This window comes from Silene latifolia, chromosome 5 (genome assembly GCF_048544455.1).
Source record: "Silene latifolia isolate original U9 population chromosome 5, ASM4854445v1, whole genome shotgun sequence".
NCBI classification, from domain to species: domain Eukaryota; kingdom Viridiplantae; phylum Streptophyta; class Magnoliopsida; order Caryophyllales; family Caryophyllaceae; genus Silene; species Silene latifolia.
The window spans coordinates 12,617,280-12,635,533 of record NC_133530.1 but is presented as its reverse complement, the minus strand read 5'-3'; the positions used below and the strand labels follow the sequence as shown (position 1 = coordinate 12,635,533).

The window sequence follows — 18,254 nt, the reverse complement described above, 5'->3', positions numbered from 1 at the left end:
AATTACCTATGATTAGAGATTAATCGAGGAGGTAATTCTAGGCAAGATTGAGTTAAACATCGGAGCAACAGGTAATAAATCATCTCCATTGTTGTTCAGATGAAAGAAATAGAAGAGAAATTGAGAAAGTATTAAATAAAGAATTTTGGGTTGTGTGGAGTTTGGTGATAGGAGATAGAGGAATGAATAAATAAAAATTTAATAAGGAATTGTGAGTTGCGTGGGGTTTGCTGATAGAAGAGAGGAATTAATTAAATAAGAGTAAAAGTTTCCAAAAAAGGAAAGGGGAAGAAAACCTGAATAATCCGTTTAAAGAAATAGGGAAGAAAATGGTGAATAAGAGGGAGTATTTCTCCATTTAAGTCCACTCTACCCATTTCCATTTTCTACACTATTCACGAGTGCATATTCAATCTCGATTTTCTCTCAAATATATTCATGTGGAATCTTATTTAACGCGTAAAGCACACGTTGTCGAACGTGAAAAAGCAAAGTGGTAGCGTGGAGTCGAATGGAGGAAGTAATTAGTAATTGTTGTGAGGGTTATAATTGATGGGAATAATCCGAACTATTACTCATCTTCTTATAATAATACGAACAACACTTTAACCTCAAATAAACCCAACTTTAACTATCATCTTCTCAAATTAGAATAGGTGACCGGCTACCTGCTAATTAGGTTATTATTCATTTTTTTAACTACTACAGTATATTATTTAGAAAATAATTAATTAACTTAAGTCACCCCTCCCACATTCCTCCCAAGTCTCAACAGACCGTCTAACCGCCACCGGCCACCCTACTACATGCAAGCATCCCACCCGACTCCACGGCAACCACCACTCACACATACCACTACGACAACTAAACAAGACTCAGTCTAGTCGGCTATGGTTTAATCTCCCATAATCCATTTTTAATTTCATTTCCCTCTCTTCTTCAAAGCCCCTTTTCAAAACAATAAATTGAACAAACCCAAATTTTGACGGTGATGTGGGTTATCAAAGAAGATATTATGAGCCTTTCATCTCAAAAACTACCCGAAATTAGGACCACATACTGGCAAATGAATCAGAAAAAACAGCCAATTATTGTACTTTAATTGTGCCATGTACACGCTATAAGATATGAGATTGAGGGTTTGAATGAATGTGTATTTACTGTTAAAGGAATACAAGTATTTATAGGGAGGTGTTAGCTAGGTTACAAAGATTACATACTTGGGGAATAAGCTAACTATATTTACATTGAATAATATCTAATATATTTACTATATCTAAATATTATTGTTAATACGCCCCCGCAAGATGGACGTCGGAGGAAGTAGACCAATCTTGTCTCGTAGAATAAGAAATTGTTGCTTGTGCAGGGGTTTGGTGAGAGCATCAGCTAGTTGATCGGTACTGGCAATGTGCTGAATTCGAATAGAGCCTTGATGAAGCTGCTCGCGAACAAAGTGAAAGGATAAGGCCATGTGCTTCATGCGAGAGTGAAAAACCGGATTCTTTGCGTACATGGTAGCTGACAGGTTGTCGCAGTAGATAGCAGGTGGTCGCGTGACTTGGAAGTGAAGTTCAGTGAGAAGATTTCGTAGCCAGAGTAATTCAGTTGTGACGGAAGCGACACTCGAAATTCGGCCTCGATAGTTGAGAGAGAGACCACGTTGTTTTTTGGAGGACCATATTATAGGATTACGTCCGAGGTAGAGAATATAGCCGGTGGTTGAAATGTAGTTGTCTTTGTCTCCAGCAAAGTCAGCATCGCAGAAGGCGTGGAGACAGAGCGGGTTTTTGGAGTATAGTTGTTTGCCATGGTGTTGAGTCCCTTGAAGGTAACGAAGGAGACGTTTGAGAGCAGACCAATGAGTATCGGTGGGATGATGAAGAAATTGAGCTAACCGATTGACAGTAAAGGCAATGTCAGGTCTGGTAAGAGAGAGATATTGTAAGCTCCCAACGATGGCGCGATAGTCGGGGTGATTTTGAATTGGTTTGTTGTCTTCCCGAGTGAGGTGCACGTCTGGTGTCATGGGGGTAGTGATTGGTTTCGCATTGTCCATGTGGTATTTTGTTAAGAGGTCATGGACATATTTGGACTGATTTAAGTGAAGACCGTCGGGGTTTGGTGTGACTTCGATGCCAAGGAAGTAGGAGAGTGGTCCAAGATCCTTGAGGGAAAATCGTTTTGAGAGGTCGGTAATAAGAGTTTGTAAATGAGTTTGGTTAGGGCCAGTAATAATAATATCATCTACATAGACTAGCATAAATATGCGAGTAGTTTTGGTTGTATAAATAAATAAAGATGAATCGGAAATTGATTGTTTAAAACCATAAGAAACTAGAAAGGTTTTTAGCTCCGTGTACCAGGCTCGAGGAGCTTGTTTTAGACCGTAAATGGCTTTGTTTAGTTGACATACAAAATCCGGTTTAGAGGTGTCAACAAAACCTTGTGGTTGACTCATAAAAACATTGTCGGTTAAAGTTCCTTGAAGGAATGCATTATTGACATCGAGTTGTCGTAGGGTCCATGAATTGCTAACAATGAGGATAAAATAAGACGGACGGTGGTGGGTTTGACTACAGGACTGAATGTTTCTGTGTAGTCAATGCCAGGTCGTTGATGAAATCCTTTTGCGACCAAGCGAGCTTTGTGTTGTTTTAGAGAACCATCGGGATTATACTTAATGCGATAGACCCATTTACAACCTATGACATTTTGAGATGGTTGACGCGGAACTAAAGTCCACGTTTTATTTTTCTCGAGGGCATGAAATTCTTCTTGCATCGCGTTTCGCCATGGAGGTATAATGAGAGCTTGTTTGACGGTTTTGGGAAGAGCGTTGGGTGATGCGGATGTATGAGCGAGATGGGCATATTTGGAGGTGTTTTGGATGTATTTGGGATTGGGTTTTCTAATGTTGTTGTCTAGGCGAGTGACAACAGTGCGTTTGGGAGGAGGTGGTGGTGGAGGTGGAGGAGGGGGCGGTGTGGTGGAGGCAGAGGTGACAGGGGTGGGTGTTACGGGTTGTGAGGTAGAGGTAGGGGTTTGTGGGATGGCAGGGGAGGGTGTGGTGGGTTCGGGTGTAGGGTGTGAGGGCTGGACGGGAGGAGGTCGACGGTGATAAACTTGGGTTATGGGAGGGCGTGGCCGAGGGTCAGGTGGAGTGGTGGTGTTTGTGACGGGTGGAGAGTGAGTAGGGATAATGGGTATGATGAGCGGACACCAATCGTTTGGATCGGTGTTGGTGTTATTGGGTGAGGCAGAGGTGAGTAATTGAGTGTAAGAGAAAGTATCTTCAACAAACTTGACATGTCTCGATGTATAGATGCGATTGGTTTTTGGTTCAAAACAATGGAACGCACTTTGAGTAGAGGAATAGCCTACGAAAATACATGGAGTCGACCTATATTCAAGTTTGTGTCGTGTATATGGTCGAAGCCAGGGATAGCATAGGCATCCAAAATTATGTAGTTTTGTATAATTAGGAGGTTTATTATGTAGCTTGAAGTATGGGGTTTGACCTTGTAATGTTCGGGTTGGAAGACGATTAATAAGATAGGTAGCGGTGTTGAAAGCAAATGGCCATAGGGTGGTCGGCATTTTGGCGTGAGCGAGTAGGGCTAAGCCCGTTTCTACAATGTGACGGTGTCTCCGTTCGGCATAACCATTATGTTCGGGTGTATGCGGAGGAGAAGTAAAATGACTAATTCCATTATTGAGTAAATCATGGGTAAGTTTTTTGAATTCACCTCCATTGTCGGAAAAGAATTGAATAATTGGTTTTTGAAAGTATTTCTCAACAAGTGCCTTGAATTGAAGAAAAACGTTGGTTGTGTCGGATTTACGTTTTAACGGAAAAAGCCAAGTATATTTGCTAAAGTGGTCGACGAATATCACATAATATTTGTAATGGTCATAGGAAAGAACGGGACTAGTCCAAAGGTCCGAGTAAATGAGCTCGAGTGGAGCGGTTGTGGTGAATGAGTTTGTTGCGAATGGTAATTTGGTACTCTTGCTAATATTGCACGCATCACAGGAAGAAAAATTCGATAAACTAAATGGTAAACTTTTATTGATAGTTTTCATTACATCAAAAGTAGGATGGCCTAATTTATGATGCCATGAAATAGGAGATGAGCCTTTCTTAATTAAATTCGCGGTTGGAGACGATGGGCTCAACTCGTAGATTCCATCTCTAGCTTGGCCCTGGAGTATCGTCGATCCCGTCAATTTGTCCTTAACAACAAAAAAATTCGATGAGAAAATGACATTCACATTATTGTCTTTACACAATTGGGATATGGATATAATTTTTCTAGAAATCTTTGGAACATGTAAAACATTGTTGAATTGAAGGTTTGAGAATTGAAACTTACCTATATTAGCGATGTCGAGACCCGTACCATCACCAATAATGAGGTCATCATTGCCGAAATAGGGAGAGTGGAAGGCCAATGTGTCGAGGTCGTTGGTGACATGGTTGGAGGCTCCACTGTCCAGGAGGTATTGGTTGTTGAGTGGCGGTGCAGCAGCGGTAGAGGTGGTTGCAGAATGGGCTTGTGGCTGTTGGTGTTGGCGGGTGGGAGGCTCGGGAAAGGTGATGGTGGGGAAGAGCTTGCGGAAGAGAGGGCAATCAGCGATGACATGGCCGACTTGACGGCACCATTGGCAGCGGCCCTTGAATGGCCGCGGGTTCGGGTTGGAGGTGTATGGGGCAGCAGTTTGGCGGTTGTAATTGGTGTTGGTATTGGTGTTGGGTTGATAACAGTTGTTGTTGTAGTTGTTTTGGCGTTGATTGTTGTATTGGTTGGGACGATATGCAGCATTGGCCGTGGGATTAAAGATATCGGTGTCGGGTTGTTGTTGTTTGATTAAAAGTTCATGTTGAAGCAATTTTTCATGGAGTGCTTCAAACGAAATTGGGTTGTCACGTGCTCTAACGGTGTCGATGACGGGTTTAAAGGTTTTATAGTCTAATCCTTTAAGGACTTTGGAAATAATGTCTTCGGGGTCAATTATTTTACCCATCAATGCTAGTTGGTCGATACACGATTTCATGGTGTTCATGTATTCGGTTATGGATTGGTTAGAGGTTTTGACAATTGAGTCTAGACGGTCTTTTAATTGCATAATATGCGCACGCGAAGGGTTTGCGTAGGTTTGCGCTAAAATATCCCATGCTTCTTTAGAGGTTTTAGCACGGATTATGAGGGCTTGGACAGTTGATGATAGGGTACCCATAAGGGCTCCTAAAATCAACCCATCTTGTTTAAGCCATGAAAGATAGGATGGGTTTGGTTTTTCGGTTTTGTCATCACCAACGACGGTTGGCGATGGAGCGGGGTTGGTCCCATCGAGGAACCCGAGCAAACTGAAACCAAAGAAAATATTGGTGAGTTGGAAGAACCATGTGGTGTAGTTTGTGGGTGTCAATTTGACGCAATGGGTGAGGTTGGGCGAGACAAGTGGTTCGTTGGCATCGTGAGGGTTGCGGACGATGGTGTCTTGGTGAGTGTTTGTCATGGTCGAGGATGAGAGTTGGAAGAGGAGTGGTGTTTGGCGTTTAAAGGTGGGGCGGCTGCGGGTTTTGAGAAGATTTTTGGCGGATCGATTTGAGCTCGAAGATACCATATAAGATATGAGATTGAGGGTTTGAATGAATGTGTATTTACTGTTAAAGGAATACAAGTATTTATAGGGAGGTGTTAGCTAGGTTACAAAGATTACATACTTGGGGAATAAGCTAACTATATTTACATTGAATAATATCTAATATATTTACTATATCTAAATATTATTGTTAATACACGCTTCATTTGAGAAAACCCAAACTTTGACAAATAAAGAACGTGCAAATCTCCATTTGAATCCAAAGCAAGAATTTCCATCCTTTAAATTTCATTTGAATCTAAATTAAGCCTCTTGTCTTAGTTTTACAGATCTTGGCTTCATTAGAGTAAAATCTATTTTAAATTTCATCTCTCTTCTTCTTCAAAACCCCTTTTCTCCATTTTTATCATCACTCTCAATTTATTTTTTGATTTTTGACTAGTGGTTGGCTGGGTTGAGGGTGACGGCCGGAGTAGTGGTGGGTGATAATGAGGATTGTTACTTGTTAATGGAGGATGAAGAAAGAGGCTTAAACGAAAAATAAGATCACCGTTTTCAAAAAAAAAAGGGGGGGGGGGGATCACCTGTTAAATTACCGGATTTCAGAGGTTAAAAATGGCATAGGTGTAGTATTAGAAGGGGAGGACAATAGTATGGTTTATTTTGGGTTAAATGATAGTACGGATTATTTTGGGAAGATGACCAATAGTTTGGATTATTCCTATCAAATAACCCTTTATCTTATTATCAAGTAACACAAATTCTCATTGAAGATATCCGTCACAAGTTGAAGACGAATGATGTCCCTTTCACAAAATGTAAAAGGATAGTGCAAGTAGGGGAAATGGATACCCTTATTTGCCCCCCACTTGCATTTTGTGAGAGTCATTATCCATCTTTAACTTGTGACGGATAGTGGTCGTCTTCAATGAGAAGGACTGAGTAAGTAAAGGCGCATTTTGATATGAATTAGTTTTATACCCGTCCAAATTGTCCAAATCAAGTTTGCCTTTATGATGATATTATATCCAAGGCTTTTCAGGTATATTAATCCATTTTAAAATGGCAACATATAATTGTATTGTATTTCCGCCGTCTGGTCAATTGAGGACAATTATTAGATAACAAGTGAATTAAACTGAGTACGGAGGATTAAATTGTCCAAGAAAGACATTTCTAAAAAAAGCTAAACAGTTGACTTAAACGCCAAAAAATGGAATAGATAATAAATGATCGGGGCAGAGGGATCGGAGTATACAATTAGGTTGTTAGAATGTATTTACATAATCTGTTGTCTGCTGTCCATTGATTTAACTTAAACTTCTCAGAAAATCTCAATTTTGGCTGGATGATTAAGGTCATGTGCTGCCTAGTACAATACCCAGACGCATATTGGCGTATGGTATATGATACTTGTAGACGAGTTTGAGTAACACATAGTAATTTTGATTGATTTTATTGATGCATCATGGGCTCCGAGTCTGTGACTATATTAAATATCCGAGTCTAAGGAACATATGTAGGGGCGTACTGTAATTGTTGCCATATTATTGATGCACCATGGATGGATGCTATGTCATGAATTCACAAGTTGATGTCTACATAACTCAGTACGTGTTAATTCAAAAACAGTGGTTACAAGTTACAAGTCTATTGGTTGGACATTCCTCAACTCGACTTCTGATTTTGATTGCCCCCTATTCAGAATCACATTACCTCCTTCCTCGTCATGGGAGCGTTACCAAAACATTGTTTCATTCTAACAAAATACTACAGTACATAAATTCGTCGAGCTGGTTTTGACTACTATAAGTCATGTCCCTCCTGTAAATTTGTTAATCATTAGCACCCAATTACAATCTTTGATTACTTCAAATCGCACATGCCTGAGAAATCAGGTCTCATAAGCAATACTGCCAGAAGCAAATGCTGCTATTTGGGGGAAGTGGTACAAGTTTTTTCTAAAACTATTTATGTTGCGATATGATGCTTGTCGTATGCCGCAAAGCCTGCCGTGCTGATACAAGTTCGTTGAATTCCAGCTCAGCTCATAACAATAACAACCTGTAACAAACTCTAAATAAATTGTAGAATTAGTTAGTTAGGTTGTTAGCTTATTATGCAAGATATCTCTGTTTATATAAGCAATGTTCAGATTTCCTGTAACTTGTAAGTTCATAATCAATAAAAAATCTTGTTTTATTTACCTTTTGATTGTTCTATTTTCCTCGCTAAATTTGTTCTTTCAGTTCACACTCTTTTTACTCCATTAATGGAGATTTGTTTAGCTTGAAGATTTCTTAATGGTATGATCATAAAAAAGATCACATGATTTCATTTTCTGAAATCAATTTACACATATAGACAATTTGGGTATTAGGAGTCGTCGGTTTAATTTGTATCAAAAATTCTAATATAAAACACAAATTCTTGTTTAAGACAGACACATCTATTTTAAACTTAAAATGGGTTAAGTAGTAGGTTGTTTTAAAAAGCATAATACCTAGGTAGTAGAGGAAAACTTGTTTTATTTGTGTAAATACCTCACTATGTAACCCGTTTTAAATTTAAGAGAAATATATTTGTCTGAAATAGAGATTAGCTAAACCTAAAAAATTAAGTAATCGACACCACTGCAAAACATTAAAAAAAAAAAACAGTAAAGAATGGACACCTGATAAACACGTCAACTACCACCGTATACTAGCTCTTCACTTGATTGATTCATTTCATTCTTCCCCATTTTTAGTAGGGTCAATGTAAATGTTGGGAATATGTTGAATTTTGGGCCAGTCTTCTCCTGATGGCGATTGGCATCTCTCAGCAAGCTCCCTTGAGCATTTATTAAGGTATAGTGTATTCAAGTTGGATAGGTTGCTGATCTCGTGCGGCAACGATTTCAATCTTAGACATTTACTTATATAAAAGTTTTCAAGGGAGGTGAGGCTGTCAATCCACTCTGGAACCGCCTCTAATGCTTCACAGCAGGATATATGTAGGGTTTTCAAAGAAGACATACCTCGAAACTCCTCAGGAAGATGTTCCATTTGAATCTTGAAAAAACGTACGTGTCTGAGGTTGGGAAGGAAGTTTTTGAGGACGACGACTGGTTGTCTCTGCATAACAACCACATTTGAAGGACCACATCTTTGCTCTGCTACATCCTTGGTTTTCCCATAAACAGTGAGTTTTTGTAAAGAAGAAATTCCTTGTGCCAACGAAATCACCAACTCCATGTTCATTGCCACCTCCATCAATTTGGGAAATGCAGGCATCCATTTCAAGAGTTGATTCTGACCCTGAACTTGAGCAGACTCTGTTATACTCCACCATCCCTTCAACTCAGGTATGTCTTTGAGGATGAGGTCTGTAAGGGACGGGAATAAGAGAGTGGAGGAATGCTCGTCCACAACAAGTACCCTGTTGCTATTATTGCTACTACCATTTTCTATGTACTCCACCTTATCCAATCTCTCTAAGTATAGCTTCTTAAGATGAGGGAGTCTTCCAAAGGAGCACATATTTATGCATTCTTTGCAATCAGTTATTCCAACTTTAACCAGATTCGGAACCCACAAATGGATTCCTTCTCTCATCCAACATGGCAACCTCCTTCCTCCATAGTTTTTAATATGCAGTGTTTTTAGACTATCACCGGGTTTGAGGTTCTCTACCACCATCTCATCCTCTAATCTACTCTCTCTAAATATCATAGTTAACTTAGTAATCTTTTTCTTGTCCAGATTTGCAGCTTTGGCTCCAGACACTATATCATTTGATCGATCACCCAAAACGATTATCAACTTGCCCTTAAGATTATCAAGATAACCTAGGTCTGCTAGATCACACGCCAAGTTAGCTTTAGATCCATAGGAAGTGACAGAGGTTCTTGGTTTTCCCACAACATAAAGGCCTAGAGTTTCAAGACCTGTCAGTCTCCGCAACCCCTTTGGCATATGACTCAGTTGGTCACAACCAATGAGGCTAAGGTGTCTCAACATCACTAGCTTGTTTATGTCCACCGGCAGTTCTTCAAGGCTTGAACAGCAGGATAGGTTAAGTAAGTACAGATTGACTAGCTGTGTAATTGAATCGGGGAGTTTACGGATAGAGTTATGTGAAAAATCGAGATACCTCAAGTGGATCAGTTTGCCTACTGATCTTGGCAGTTTATTAATCCCTAGCCCATGCATCCGCAGTACCCTTAAAGACTCAATTATGAATATAGATGTATCATTTAATGGGAAAAGTCTAACTTGATTGTTGTTCTTGGAACCCCGATAATATGATGGAAGAGGGAGAAGGAACGACTTCAACTGCTTAATTTTGAATAGTGATGATGGGACTTTCAAAGAAGAGTCGTCTTCTAAATCGTATGATACATGACAAACTCTTTCATCAAATTCATTTGTATCTGAATCTGCCATCTTATACTTCAACCCACCAATCGAGAGCACTAAATCATGCATCAGGTCGTGCATCCTAAGATCTGTAGGGCACTTAAATCCATTCCTGTCGTTACAGTAGAAAAAACCCCGATTTAGCAAGCACAGCACATATTCTTCTGCCACCTCTTCTAAACTTTGATTAGCATACTCGCCCTCAACATATCCCATGGCAATCCAAAGATGGATGACAAAACTTTTTTCGAACCAAAATCCCTTTGGGAACAAAGAGCAGTATGTAACACACAGTCTTAGCCTTGTACCTAATTGATCATAACTGAGTTTGAGTGTGCCCATGACGTCACGGCCATAGGATGCAAAATTTGCTAGCTGATCATCCCTAAAAGCTAACCATTCCTGGACACTATGTGTGCCCGCTAAAAGGCTTCCAATTGCCCGTATAACAAGGGGAACTTTAGGACACATATTTGCAATATCTTTCCCGATGGCCTCTACCCCTGGCTCATGCCACTCTGTAGCCGACACATATTGAAAGAGGAGCAAAGAATCATCATCTCCTAAATCACTAACCATTAATGGGTCTTGGGTCCCAATAATTCTAGCAACCGTTTCGCTACGTGTGGTAAGGAGAACTCGACTCCCTTGAGCCCCGGCCCTTAGCAGTGTTCTCAATTCTATCCATTTTGCTTTCAAACTGTCGTCATCCCATACACCATCCAAAACAAGTAGAAACCTCTTCCCAGCAATGGCTTGAAATAGACGCCGTTGGAGCTGATCGATCTCGTAGTCGAGAGCTTTTTCATTAGTGGCACACGTCACCATCTGCCGTAACACATACTTGACATTAAAATCTTGGGTGGTGAAAACCCAAAGCTGCAAATCAAAATAACTCTTAATTCTATCATCATTGTACACATATTGAGCCAATGTAGTCTTCCCAACTCCACCCATCCCAACAAAGGAAGCAACAGGGAGGACACCAGCAGCAGCGGAGGAGTCTAACAGCGAACTTATCATCTTGTCCCTGTCTCCATCTCGTCCAATCACCATATCAGTACTCATATAAGACCCCGATACATTGGTCACTGTTCGGGTTTGGTTCAGAGATGGCAAGCTAACTATGCTCCCAAATTGGGCATGGTTTCTTGTAATGCGACTCAGTTCCTTCGTAATACCATTGATTTTCCTAGCATCCTTGAAGGGGGAGACAAGCTGGTTTGTAGTGGAAAAAAACAAGCGCGCCTCTTTGGTGAACTTACTTCCGCCCATGAGTAGTTTCTGCTTGGCTTTTGCGGCTTTTGCATCTTGAAAATCAATTAACTTGGCAAGTCCAAGTTCAAGCTTCTCAAGAATATCTCGTTGAGAATGACTGCACACCTGCGCTGAATCTGCATCAAGAAGTGTAGCTTCAATAGTATTTTTGATATCCTGAAGCCCTTTTATTTGAGAGTCAATGTCAGCTGCACTATCTAGTGATTTGCAAACTTTGGAACTGACTTTCTCTGCAATGGTTTTAACCAACTCAGCCACTATTGATTCAGCCATTCAGCCTCTTTAAGGGAAGGTTATAAAGGTTGTTTTGTTTTGGTATAACTTTAAAATTTGGTGTTAAGACTTAAGAGGATGATTATTGAATCAGTAACACTTAGGTTTATATCTGTTGATCTGTTTATTTAAGTGAAAAAGGAGCTTTCCTGGAACTGGGAAAGAGTTAAGGAAGCCATGTGTTTAACTTCGATAGTGCAGTCGGCCTTGTCGTATGCTGAAAGCATGAATACCGGCATGGTGCATTTCAAGTAAAGTCAAGATCTTTCTTTTAAATACTAATACTGAGTACTTTTTGTATTATTCTAACCTGCGCTGGTAATTTCCAGGCAATGTATTAGTGGTTGCCAATATGGAGTACTGTACTATATAATATACTTATATACTCCACATCACAATGTCTAAAATAAAAAAGACAAGAGGATTTACACAGAGAACGGACAGATTATTATAATTTTATAAATACTTTATTTATTTGTTTGATTGAGTGTATTTAAACACAAGAAAAGTTGTGGGGTAATAAGAGTCACAGTTAGAAGTCGAGTTCTCCCCGTCCCTACACATAACTCTCTAACAGTCATGTTATCTAAAAGATATCCGTAGTTCTCAACTTCTCAATCCGTGCGGACGGAAGGGAAAGGGAGAGAAGAGAAGGGGAGGGGGAATGAAGTGTGGGTGTTTGGATACAATTTCCCTCCAAATCTTGCCTATTGTGGAGAGATTTTGATTAGGCTTGGAGAAGGGAAATTGGATCCCTCCAAATCTCTCCCCTTCCATTTCCCTTCACCCTCCTTTGCTATTCAAACAAGGGATTTTAAATTCCCTACTCTCCCTCCCTTTCTTTTCCCCTCTAATTCCTTCAATCCAAACACACCAGGAAACACAAATTCTTGTTTAAGGCCCTACTTAAGAGAAACCAACTGATAGGGAAGTAAGATCAGTTTTATACTCTAACACGCCCCCTCACACAAATGCCCTTTGGGCTTGAAGTGTGGATGCAACTATCCCAAGATCGGTTTTATACTCTAAGGTGTGTTTGGATTGAGAGAATTGGAGGGAAAGGAAGGGGAGGCAAATGGAGGGGTTCAATTTCCTTTGTTTGGTTACAATATATGAAAGGAGGAAAATGGAAGGGGAGGGAAAAGGGAGGATTTAATTTCCCTCCTTTAGACCAACCTCAAATCTTTCCATCATTGGCAAGATTTGGAAGGAAACTTTCTTTTGACTCACATTGCATCAACATCCTCCATCCATCCTACCATCTCCATCCTTCCTTCCCCTTCCATCTCCCTCTCATCATTTTTCTTATCCAAACAATCATAAATCATTTTCCCTCCCCTCCCCTCCCCTCCCCTACCTTTCCCTCCCCGTCCCCTCCCTTTCCCTCCTAAAATGGTATCCAAACACACCCTAACACTAGTACCTTTTTAAGTCCCTTTGAGCTTAGACGAGCTATATAAAACTAAGCACGGATACTTGAAATTACAGGACAGCGCACCTTTTAAGTCCCTCAATCTATGCTGTTCAATATTAATAATCCTCAAAAGTTCAAGCTTAACGACTTAACCTAATCAACATTAAAACTAATAATAAGAGTAAATTACATGTAAAATTGGAAATTAAACACTCAATTCTTCGATATATTCAGCTACACATACAGAAATCCGATGTCGCCGCAACGAAATAACGGAACGCAAGAAAAAATTGGGGAAAAATTGAAATGGAAAAAGAGTAGAGTAAAAATTAAATAGAAATTACCTATGGTTAGAGATTAAACGAGGAGGTAATTCTAGCGAATTTTGAGTTAAATATAGGATCAACAGGTAGTAGAACATCTCCATTGTTGTTGATTAGATGAAAGAAATAGAAGACGAGCTGAGAAGGGGATTCAATTTTGCTTTTGTTTTAAATTAACGTGATTATCTTGTGATTATCGGTTATAGGGCGCGGGTTAACCCGAATTGACTCGTGCTCGAAATGACTTGGAATTATATGTTGCTTTTGTTTTTCGTATATGCTAAATCCCGCACACCTGTTTGCTAAATCCTACACATTTTACCCTAATTTTCCATATTTGCCCTTTGAAAAAGAAAACTGAATAACAAAGACTACGGGGAGGGGACTGTCGACTCCGGGATGGTCGACTGCAAGGAGGGGACTGTCGACTCCGGGGATGAAGCTGTCGGCGCGAGGACAAGGGTGTGATGTGATGGTCGTCGCGTGGATGAGAGTGTGGTGTGGTGGTCGGCGGCGCAGGGCGGGAGGTGAGGGAGGAGGGTGACAGTGAAATTAATATTTGGGGTTTTTTACTTCTCTTGTTTCTCTCTCTCTCGTTTGTCGTTTGATGAGGGGGAGAAATGAGAGGGGTAGTTTTGGAATAAGATGGAATTAAGTGCAGGATTGAGTAAAATGATGTGCGGAATTTAGCACGTCCCTTGTTTTTTTGGTTTAATCAGGGATGTTCACCGTTCCATTTCCATGGGTAGGGATCGAACCCCTAACCTCATGGTTAATGGATGAGGTGAGCAATCATCAATTCACCACACCAAAACCCATTTGGTTATATTTTGCTTTTGTTTGTCATGTATCATTCAAAAATCTTTGACATATTATATTTTCGACATAAAAAGGGATAAATGTCAAATTACTACCTATTACTCCGTATAGTATAGGAACTTGTATTACTACATTATATACTCAATTGTTCGAATTATAGTATAGGAACTTGTATTACTATCTGCTTGACGGAAATTGGAACTAATTGTCCAAGAGTCACCTGAGTCAGCCTTATTTCCCCCTCTTTTATTTCAAAACTTAAATTATACCCAAACTACCCTTTCTAATTTAAATCCTCTTCTCTTATTATCAATCCCTTTCTTTCTCATTCATCTTCTTTATTTCATCCTCCATTAAAGGTAATTTAAGCTTTATCTTTCTTAAATTTTATTCTTATTTTCATTAATTATTCTCTCTATTCTCAAACTTGCTTGTTCTCTCTTTCTCTCCTCCAAACCATTCCACCCTTTAACCACTTTTTTTTTCGATTTGTGTGGTTGTAGATCTGATTAATTATGTCTTCAAGAAACTCACAATGCTCAAGTCGATTGACTTGTCACTGTGGATAGTCCTTGCTTTGGTGAAGTCATGGACCTCAACAAATCCAGGGAGAAGGTTTTTAGCATGTAATGACTATGACCATTCAACTGGTAGGCGTGGTTGTGCATATTTCAGGTAGTACGACAGTGGACAAACACCTTTTTAAAGAAAGGTCATTAATGACCTGCTGGTGGACAAAAAAAAATGGCAGCAAAATTATCAGTTAAAGAGGGGAAGTGAAGAAATATGTAGCTGGGTCAAATTCAAAAACACGTCACTCGTTTGTAATGGCTATGTTTGTTGTTTTACTATCATTTGTATTTTACCTTGCTTTTAGTTAAGTGGTTTAATGTATGGATAGGATCATGTATGAAAGTGATCTGAATGCAAAAGAAATATTAGATTCAACAATGTTTCAAAATTTCTGAACCATTTCATTGAATAACCAAAGAAGAGTTAACATTCAAATACAATTTCCAAAATAGCCAAATACACATGACTGAGTTTTCATGTTTTCATCCCAAAATAGCTGAAACTAATGTTTCTACTTCTATTACAACTTCATCTTAACAAAACATAAGTAGAACATGTTCAGTACAGCTTCTTCAATCAGCCTCATTGTGTCTTTGAGGACTTTTGCATGATGCTTGCCTTGGTTGTTGAGTTGCTCCTTGTGCTTGAGTTGTCTGTCTTCTCTCCCTTTTCTCCCTGGCAATTATTGTTCATGCTGAGTTTGACTTAGGCCTTCCTCCTTTATCCTTTTCTCGTACAGGAACAAGTGGATTCTTGCAGGTAGTTCTATTATGCCCCAAGTGTCCACACTTACCACACTTGTTAGGTTTCTTAATCCTCTTGACATAATCCTTCTTCTTCCCCTTTCCTTCATCTAGTTCTTTTCTCCTTTTCTTTTCAGATGGTCTTCCAGGGAGTCTTCTATGTGCGGGTGGATCTGGTTGGGCCATGGCATAGGGCTTATTATTGGCTCACATGCCAACTGATAAACAACCTTTGAGTACATAACATCCATATAGTTATGAGGGTTTCCTCTCTACTTCAATACGCAAGCATAAGCATGAAGGCAAGGAATACCTGTTAATTGCCAATGATTACAAGAGCATGTCCTCTCCTTTAAATTAATATCATGTATGTCTGACATATACTCCACCTCCCATTTATCCACAATTGCACCAAAGCACTTGCAATATCTAGCTTGATCATGTGCTCATTCAAAGAACTTGTACACAAATGGCATATTGACTCCCTTGTATTTGATAATTCCTTGCCTCCTCTCACAATTTCTCGACATAATGTACCTTCTCATCCACTCCATCTGGGTGAGAATTGGTTTATCTCTAGCCTCTTTTAAAACAGAATTGAAGGTCTCACACATGTTGTTTCGGGTTTCAAAGCCTTGATTGCCTTTAAATGTGATAAGAAGTCATTCTAAACAAGAGACAATAGCTCAGAATCATACATCAAATCTAAAAAAAAGCACATAATAAGACATAAACGACAAACCTTATTTGTTGAGTTGACTGCCTTTCAAAAGTTATCTTTAAATGCCATAGCTGTGAAATGCAATTTGAAGTTTGCCCATATATGTCGAACACATAACCTGATGTCTGCTTTAGGATCTCTACTTTAGGAGTAACAGTAGAGAATGCTTCTAATTAAAAGACCCTGTGCAATGAAAAATCCATGTGATAATAAAATATCGGCTACAAAATTGTACACAAAAAATAAATTAGAGAAAATCAAAGCTAGAAAAAAGCACCTTCTACTTGTCAGACATGAAGGTGAGCACTTTTCCTTCTTCATTGCTCCTTGCCACATCATTTAATAACAACACTAAAAACCATCTCCATGTTTGTGGGTTCTCAACCTCCACCACAGCCCATGCAATAGGGAAGATGTTGTTATTACCATCTTTCCCTACAGCTACCAAACAAATTCTAGGATATGGCCCCTTCAAGTGACACATATCCACCCCAATTATTGGCCTGCAACATCTCACAAACCCTTGCATACATGCCTCTAGACACATATACTTCCTCTGAAATATAGGAATAGGCTTGTGCACTGTTTCACAAAGCACATTTGTGCTTGAACCAGGATTGTATTTTTCAATAACCTGAGCATAATCTTACACTCTCTTGTATTCATTTGAACCATTACCATGAATCAATAATTTAGCCCTAGCTGTAACCTTCCATAGTTTTCTATAGCTTACTTCAACTAACAAATCCTTATACACTTGTGCTTTAAATTCCTTAAGCTTCCATGATGGTCTAATCCTTCAATCCTCCAAATACTTAGCAGCCAAAAATTCTGAAGTTACTTACCTTGTATATGTACTAAAAGCACAGCTATGTTCTAATTTCATCCCCTTTATTTGAATGACATTCTCTAAGTGAGTTATAGCAGCACAAACTCTGAACAAACACTTGTCAGGGTTATTGCAAGTGCAAGCCTTCACTTTTGACCTAACACTGTCCCATTCACAGTCACACTTGTTTACACAATAAGCTGAAAGTTTCTTTCTACCATTATGTAAGTAGAAGAAATCATACCCATATTCAATAGCATGTTGCTTTAATGCTAACCTGAGATCGAGAACTGTTGGGAACTTCAAACCCAAGTTCAGAACAATTTTCGTTTGAAATCAACTTCAGGATTAAATATAAGATTTTGATCTATTTCTATTTCACCATCAGAATCTTCTAAACTCCTCAACTCTTCAGAATCACCATCACTTTCATTCTCTAACCTAACAACCAAGTTATCTACTCCAAATAACCCACTAGTTTTGAAAGTAAGGTCTATTGTAGTAGGTGGAACCTCAATTTCTAGATCAACCTCAGTTTCTGTAGAACAACCAAGTTATCTACTCCAAATAAATTCATCATGTATTTTTTTTTGTATATTTTTACAAATAACCATCATGTATTTCTTTTTTAACAAATAATCCCCAGACTTTATCGTATACTCACCATATTTGAACCGATACTTGTTTTTCATATTTTCCGACTCGTTAACGAAAAATTTACGGTTTCCTAAGTCGTATTAGGGTTGTATCACTATATATGTATTGTATTGTATTGGGAGCCAATGAGAAACACAGAAAAATCTTCCCCAAAACATCGTCTTGTTAAGTTAGTCTTTAACTACATATAGAAGGGCGAACAAGTTTAACATAAAATACATGCTAAGACGAAAAAGAGAGTAAATTCCATGTAAAATGGAAAATTAAACACTCAAATTTCAATATTTTCGGCTACACAAAAAGATATCCAATATGTAAAACCTAAGAATTAAACTTGGATCTTTTTGATTGATGAAGAAGTCCTACACTCAACTTTACCTTGAGAGTGACGGAATTAATTAAACTGAAGGCCATGTTGTTGCTGACTCATGCATGAATGGATTTGTTGCACTTTTCCTTATTATTATAGTCAAGTTTTGCTGAGTACTTCTGAAACAGCTAGTCTGGCTATAGACGGATTAAATAGCTTGAAAGTTGTGACATTTTTTGCCCCCACCACCCCACTTGTTATTTGTCTTATTAGGAATGTGGTATTGTATTTGACCCGTCTTTAG

The 18,254-nt window shown here is 39.1% G+C and overlaps 3 protein-coding genes across 6 annotated transcripts in view; all 3 read right to left on the bottom strand.

Moving 5' to 3' along the window:
* LOC141656749 (disease resistance protein RGA2-like) overlaps nucleotides 1-154 on the bottom strand; it is a 45,902-nt gene extending 45,748 nt beyond the window's left edge. For both annotated transcript variants that reach the window (XM_074463791.1, XM_074463792.1), the window contains exon 1: nucleotides 7-154. The gene's annotated coding sequence lies outside the window, so the exon portion shown is untranslated. The remainder of the gene's footprint in view (nucleotides 1-6) is intronic.
* A 7,053-nt stretch (nucleotides 155-7,207) lies between these two features.
* On the bottom strand, nucleotides 7,208-13,521 carry LOC141656747 (disease resistance protein RGA2-like). Of its 3 annotated transcripts, XM_074463787.1 has the most exons (4): nucleotides 13,320-13,521; nucleotides 9,745-11,404; nucleotides 8,285-9,648; nucleotides 7,599-7,686 (listed from the first exon to the last, which is right to left on the bottom strand). In XM_074463787.1, the coding sequence occupies exons 2-3, from the start codon at nucleotides 11,283-11,285 to the stop codon at nucleotides 8,340-8,342; spliced, it is 2,850 nt and encodes a 949-aa protein (XP_074319888.1). In that variant the 5' UTR covers nucleotides 11,286-11,404; nucleotides 13,320-13,521; the 3' UTR covers nucleotides 7,599-7,686; nucleotides 8,285-8,339. The 3 variants fall into 3 exon arrangements, with proteins under 3 accessions (XP_074319889.1, XP_074319888.1, XP_074319887.1); XM_074463788.1 differs by having other exon boundaries at nucleotides 7,208-7,686; nucleotides 8,630-11,404; XM_074463786.1 differs by having other exon boundaries at nucleotides 8,285-11,404.
* A 2,913-nt stretch (nucleotides 13,522-16,434) lies between these two features.
* LOC141654843 (uncharacterized) lies at nucleotides 16,435-17,675 on the bottom strand. Its single transcript, XM_074461957.1, has 5 exons — nucleotides 17,648-17,675; nucleotides 17,305-17,521; nucleotides 17,000-17,197; nucleotides 16,833-16,951; nucleotides 16,435-16,736 (listed from the first exon to the last, which is right to left on the bottom strand). The coding sequence occupies exons 1-5, from the start codon at nucleotides 17,673-17,675 to the stop codon at nucleotides 16,435-16,437; spliced, it is 864 nt and encodes a 287-aa protein (XP_074318058.1).
* Nucleotides 17,676-18,254: the final 579 nt, after the last annotated feature.

Coding starts and splice junctions, on each gene's coding strand:
- LOC141656747 (XM_074463786.1), bottom strand. CDS start 11,285: ATGGGCGGAAGTAAGTTCACCAAAGAGGCGCGCTTGTTTTTTTCCACT.
- LOC141654843 (XM_074461957.1), bottom strand. CDS start 17,675: ATGAAAAACAAGTATCGGTTCAAATATG. Junction 17,198..17,304: donor GTTGATTTCAAACGAAAATT/GTTCTGAACTTG, acceptor ACATAATGGTAG/AAAGAAACTTTCAGCTTATT. Junction 16,952..16,999: donor GCTTTTAGTACATATACAAG/GTAAGTAACTTC, acceptor GGAGGATTGAAG/GATTAGACCATCATGGAAGC.